Source organism: Galeopterus variegatus, unplaced genomic scaffold (genome assembly GCF_000696425.1).
Source record: "Galeopterus variegatus unplaced genomic scaffold, G_variegatus-3.0.2 Scaffold4554, whole genome shotgun sequence".
NCBI lineage: Eukaryota > Metazoa > Chordata > Mammalia > Dermoptera > Cynocephalidae > Galeopterus > Galeopterus variegatus.
This window is the reverse complement of record NW_007730665.1, coordinates 47963-53694: the sequence shown is the minus strand read 5'-3', so window position 1 is coordinate 53694 and position 5732 is coordinate 47963. Positions and strand designations below refer to the sequence as shown.

At 33.2% G+C, this 5732-nt stretch overlaps 1 protein-coding gene across 1 annotated transcript in view; it reads right to left on the bottom strand.

The window, feature by feature from the left end:
• The window catches only part of HS2ST1 (heparan sulfate 2-O-sulfotransferase 1), a gene marked incomplete at its 5' end in the record, with an annotated part of 32224 nt that extends 26698 nt beyond the window's left edge, over positions 1-5526 (bottom strand). Inside the window, one exon of the mRNA XM_008587830.1 lies at positions 5288-5526. Coding sequence (XP_008586052.1) covers positions 5288-5526 — 239 coding nt within the window. The remainder of the gene's footprint in view (positions 1-5287) is intronic.
• Positions 5527-5732: the final 206 nt, after the last annotated feature.

Here is a 5732-nt window from a genome sequence, read left to right as displayed (position 1 = left end):
AAAAAAAAAAAAAAAAAAAAAAAAAAAAAAAAAAAAAAAAAAAAAAGAAGAATGTTTCAGGAGTGGTAATGATATAGTACAAGAAAAAATGTTTTTATGGCTAGCCTGAAGCAGATCCTAAACTGTGATTTTTGTCAGATTTTATAACTCAAGCAGAGTCAGACTAGCAAGTAATCAGAAGAGACCTTTAGGGAAAACAAACGCAATGTAGGTAGTGGTGGTGTGATTTATTTGTTAGTTGAATCAGAACTGTACCAGTGCTACAGGGGAAAGCTAAAAAAGCACTATCTCCTTAACAGCAGTATCTAGACCTACATTCTTAATAGAGTAACCTCAACGTTATAATTATCTGTGATCACAAAGAACTTGTTTTCACTATCTAAAAGAGTAAGAATGTCATCCTGAGCATCTTGGCCAAATTCCAACTTCGTAATTGCTATCTATTAAATGAATACTACTATTAACTTGAGTAATTACTATATACCAACTCCTACTCATGCATTTACTTAAAATAAACATTTCTTGTACAGCCCTGTGTACTTTTGGAGACTAAACCAGAGAGGAAGTTTTCTAAATTAAGAGGAAAACTGAGTAGTGTTTGGATAAAAGTATAAGAAAAGTTGAACAGCAACAGAACATATCTTTACTAATGTTTAGAGCTGTGTTGTTCAACTTCTTGTGGGGGTGAGTGGACAGGGGGTTCCCAAGTCATCTGAGAGGTAAGAATAGATCATACACCCATCAATCAGAGGGGCCCACTCTGCCAGGAATTATCATCATGGTGTCATGCTCAGCTAGGAACTACTATCAGAATCTAAGTTGGTTCATTTGTTTACTCATTCACATTCATTTAACAAAAAATTCTGGCGTATCTACTATGTCTCAGACACTGTTCTAAGCACAAGGGATAATACAGTGGTTAACAAGACAGACAAGCTTCCTACCCTTAAGTAATTTACAATAGAGAAAAAGAGACAGTAAATAAACCAACATATAAGATAATTCATAAACTGATTAGTACTAGAAAAGATACAGAGAGAGTGATAATACACAGTAACATGGAAGAGGTATTTAATATATAGGAAAGCCAGGTAAGGTTTTTCTAAGAGGATGTCATTTAAGCTGAAACCTTAAATGGATAACAAGAGGCCAACTGTGGGAGAAGCTAGGAAAAGTGCATTCTAAGAGGAAATGATAAGTACAGACGCCTTGAAGTTAGAAAGGCACGGTGTGTTCAATGAACCAAAAGCCCAATGTGGCTAGTGGAGAAGAGTTTGGAGTAATGAACAAGAGCTAGATTAAAAAGGACCTGTTGGCCTAGGTAAAAATTTGGATTTTGTAGGAGACATAGGAGAAGGACCAGCAGCATCAGTTTTAGTATCAAGTGTAAGCTTTTCAGAAATTCAGAATACCAGGCTCCTTGTGCCTTTCGGAATCAGAATCTGCATTTTAACCAGTGATTAGCATGTACATTATACATTGAGAGCACTCATCTAAAGTGTTGTTTTGAGAAGTAGATGTAACTTACAGCAAACTGTGGGCTCTAATGCAAATGATCAGTAGTTGGCTTAAGAGTGAATTAAAAGAAAAAAACTGTGTTACAAATGCTGTCCTACAAGGAATACAAATTCTAGATATTTCCGATGTCTTAACAGAAAGGGATTAAACATGATCACAGACTTAAGCACATGAGAGCAAAAAAGAATTAAGAAAGAGCATGAAAGATGCTGCCAGTCATGCCTATTTGGAATAATTATCTTAAAGACAAGATGTTCTCTAATGTAAAGATATTTTCATGATAGCAGGGCAAATTCCATTTTCCAACTAGAAGAGTTGATTGATTACCTGTCCCTTGCTAATTCCTGTCTATTAACTGAGTAAAGCCCATCTTAAGAACATAACTCTCATGACAAAGTCCACCTCATTCTAATTACTTAGTGTGTCATGCTTTATATTCTCCAGTGTTTATCTTTTAATGTTACTATTTTAACTTTTCCTCTTCTTTTATCTCAACTCTTTAATTTAAAAAAAATTCTAAACTACACAAAAGTTGAAAGAATAGTACAGTCAACATCTGTATATTCTTCACCTAGATTCATTAATTGTTAACATTTTGCCACTTTTATTTATCTTTTTCTCCCTCTCTCTATATGTGCACATACATACTCAATTCTAAACCATTTGAAAGCAAGTAGCAGACATTCAGACTTCACGCTTAAATACTTCATCAAATATTGCCTGTGAACAAGGACATTATCACTTTTGATCAAGGATCCAATCACAGGTCATACATTTACATTTAATTTCGATGTCTCTTCAGTCTCCTCTAGTCTAGAGAAGCGTGGTGCCTCCCCCTGCCTTTTTTGGCTGTCATGATCCTGACACTTTAGAAGACCCTAGGATAGTTGTTCTATAGAATATTCTACATAATGAACTTGTCTGTTCCCTCAGGATTAAGTTCAGATTAAACATTTTGGTAAGAAACATTTTTGGTGAAACATGTTGGTGAGATTATCGTAAATTGATGTTTTCTTTTAACTTTCTTCATAGTCTCTATGTCTATGTTTTACACTCCCAAGTAAATTATAAATAAGCTCCTTGAAATATGTGGCCTTGCTTTTTATCTCTTCAGTATTTCTCCAAAGAATGTAGTTATATACTCAATAAGTAAATGGAAAACTTGAAAGCGGAGTTGACAACTATTTCTAAGGATAGCAGAATATGCATAACCATTATACATTAAATAGTTTTATACCAGACTAAAAACATTTGAGCTTTGCCTCTAAAGTTTTTCAGAGAAATAATTAAGCATGTAAACAGTTTAGCACAGTGCCTAGTACATCATGTTCAAAATATGTCTAGGAAAGAGCTGCGCTCTAAAGGCAGATATCAAGCAGAATGAACTGCTGAGGTTGGAAGGTGAGGGAACAGAGTATGATCACCTCCCAAAAAATTTTTATGAATAAACGGGTCTTTAAATGCAAGCTTGGAACAAAAACAAATTTAATAAAAATCTCGTCTTTTAAGTCTCACTTGAGTCAGATACTGATTAGAAACTATTTCTTAGAGAAGAAAGAAGAGTAAAATAGGTCATTTAATTCCTATTTAAGCAGATGAAACAGTACACAAGGACAGCAAAAATATGGCATTAAAATAATTTGTTATACAAGATGGGATTTAAGGAATATTTAAAAACTTTTTTTAAGAAATATATTACAATTTTAAAAGTTTACATTTAGATGATGCTTACTAGATTGAAAGTGAATTAAAAATGCATGTTGTGCAAAAGAAAAGGAAGCAGAAAATATGACTTATTTGAAGAACTGCTTCTATATAGAGTAAGGGACAAGTAAATTACAGATATAGTAGAAGACATTTGTTATATAAGCCACTCCTAATTAAGACCAAGTTTTGAACTACCAGCCAACATTATGGAGTATGTCAGCTAATGAATTAAGACTATTCCTCTACTCTCCCCCACACAAACATATTTTAAGTGTTGCTCATTATATAATCCAATTGCTTTTTAGATAGCATTATGCTTCTCTCCTGCTATATCCCGCCCTCCTCTATATATAACTAACAAGCTATTGAAAGAAAAACAGAAGTTTTATCTCATCCAAATGCAACAGGGAAAATGTACTACTACACGATGCCTATAAATGTCATATGTGGGGAGTTTCTGCAGATTTATATTTCATGAAAAAATAGTTGATGTCATTGTCAGACATCTTGTAGCTGCCATAAAACTTTGTAATGTTGGACGCAAAATAACTCTAAAAATTGAACAAATTTACATTATTTTTCTAAAAAACACTACTGAGGAAATCTGAAATTATTATGTGAGCATTAAGAAATGTTCCTTTTAAACCAACGTATATTCTGAAAAGCAATAATACAAACAGATTTAAAACCTATAACACATTGTATTAAAGCAGTATATTTAGGATACTTTCCCTTAAGATATACAATATTACATAATGAGTAGTTTTGTGACCCACTTAGCAAAAATAGTTCATGTTTCTTCTCACTTACAGAAGAGTTATTTGGTTTGGCTGACAGATGTAGATTTTTGGTTCTATGAAAAAGAGTAATTGAGGATCCTGCAGAGAGCCAAGAATTATACAGGCAGATGATATGCCATACACCATTAGCCTTTACAAATAGCTCTCTAGCAAGAAAGCCAACCTAACATTGTGTATTGATGTTATTCTCTTGCTTCAGTGTAAGAATTATAGTTATGCTAAATAGTGAGATAAAAATAAATTCTGTTACAATAAAACAAGTTCAGCTGCTTTCAAACAGAAAAATATCATTCTAACTATAGGACTATCACAAATACCTTTCTAATAATGCTACACCAATATGGTATTTGATCCTAAATAATATTTTCGATTATTATCTTCTCTTCTCATGGAGCTAAATTCTCACCCCTTTCAATATTTATAGAGATAAGTTTATAATTGTAGTCAGGAATGCTACTACTGCTAAAGAGATGATAAACTTGATTTCATAAGATAATTTCCTCCACCTTTCTTAAAACTATTTGATAAAATTACTTATCCGTCTGTTTATCTTAAATTTCTTGAGAACTTAACAGGCAAGTTTATGTTAAAGACATAAGCCACAATCCCTGTTCTCTAGGAGTTTATAGCTAATATTTATATAAATTACTAGTAAAGATGAGATGAGATCCAAGAGGCCAGTCACAATTTTTTATTTTTTGGTAACTGGCAGGTAAGGGAATCTGAACCCTTGACCTTGGTATTATCAGCACCACACTCTAACCAAGTGAGCTAAGTGGCCAGATCCTTAGTTACAAAACTGAGTACAAGTATTCATCAAATATTTCTCTAACCTTAAGTTGAGACAATATAATAATTTTTATTGCAGGGTATCTTGCCTGAAATATTTAATACTATTAAAAGGATACTATACTGAAGAGCATTAATTTTCTCTTCAAAAATCCAACCTATCATTAATTCATTTATTTCACAAATACTTGAATATATACCATGTGCAAGGAAATGTGCCAGATACTGTGAAGAATGTAAAATTATACAAAAGTTGGTTAGTCCCTTCCCCTAAGAGGTTTATGATTCATTCAGTACACATATAACTTTAAAACACTTTATCCCCTTGAGATACAGAATTTGAGTGAGGAAGAGGTTTATGATTCATTGAAATCAGTACACATATCCCTTTAAGATACTTTATCCCCTTGAGATACAAAATTTGAGTGAGGAAGTAGCAGAAAACATTTGTGCATTTCCTAAGGGGTAATTACCTGATCCTGCAGTGACATCACTGGATTATTTTTGGTAGTATTGATGTGAAGAACATGGTATTTATTCTTTGCACACAAGTCATAGGCGATATTGGTAAATGAAGTGCTTGCAGTTTTGGGAACTCTGTTATAAATGATCACCATATCCTCCTCCTCATCTAAAGCTGCATCTTGCCGAGGGCCATCCATTGTATGTCGCTGCTCAATTTCTCGGACTTCATGTCTTGCAATAGCCCTTTCTGCAAAGAAAAACAGATACGAAGTTTTTAATAACTCTATAAGGAAGTTACGAACACTGAATTTTGGGCCACAATCCGAAAAATATAAAACAAAAATAAACAAAAGAAAACAAAAAACAAAAACAAAGGACCAAGGCATATGGAAAATATGGGTAAATTGCTAAGTTTTTAAGAGGATCAATCTACTTCACAACCATACTATCCTG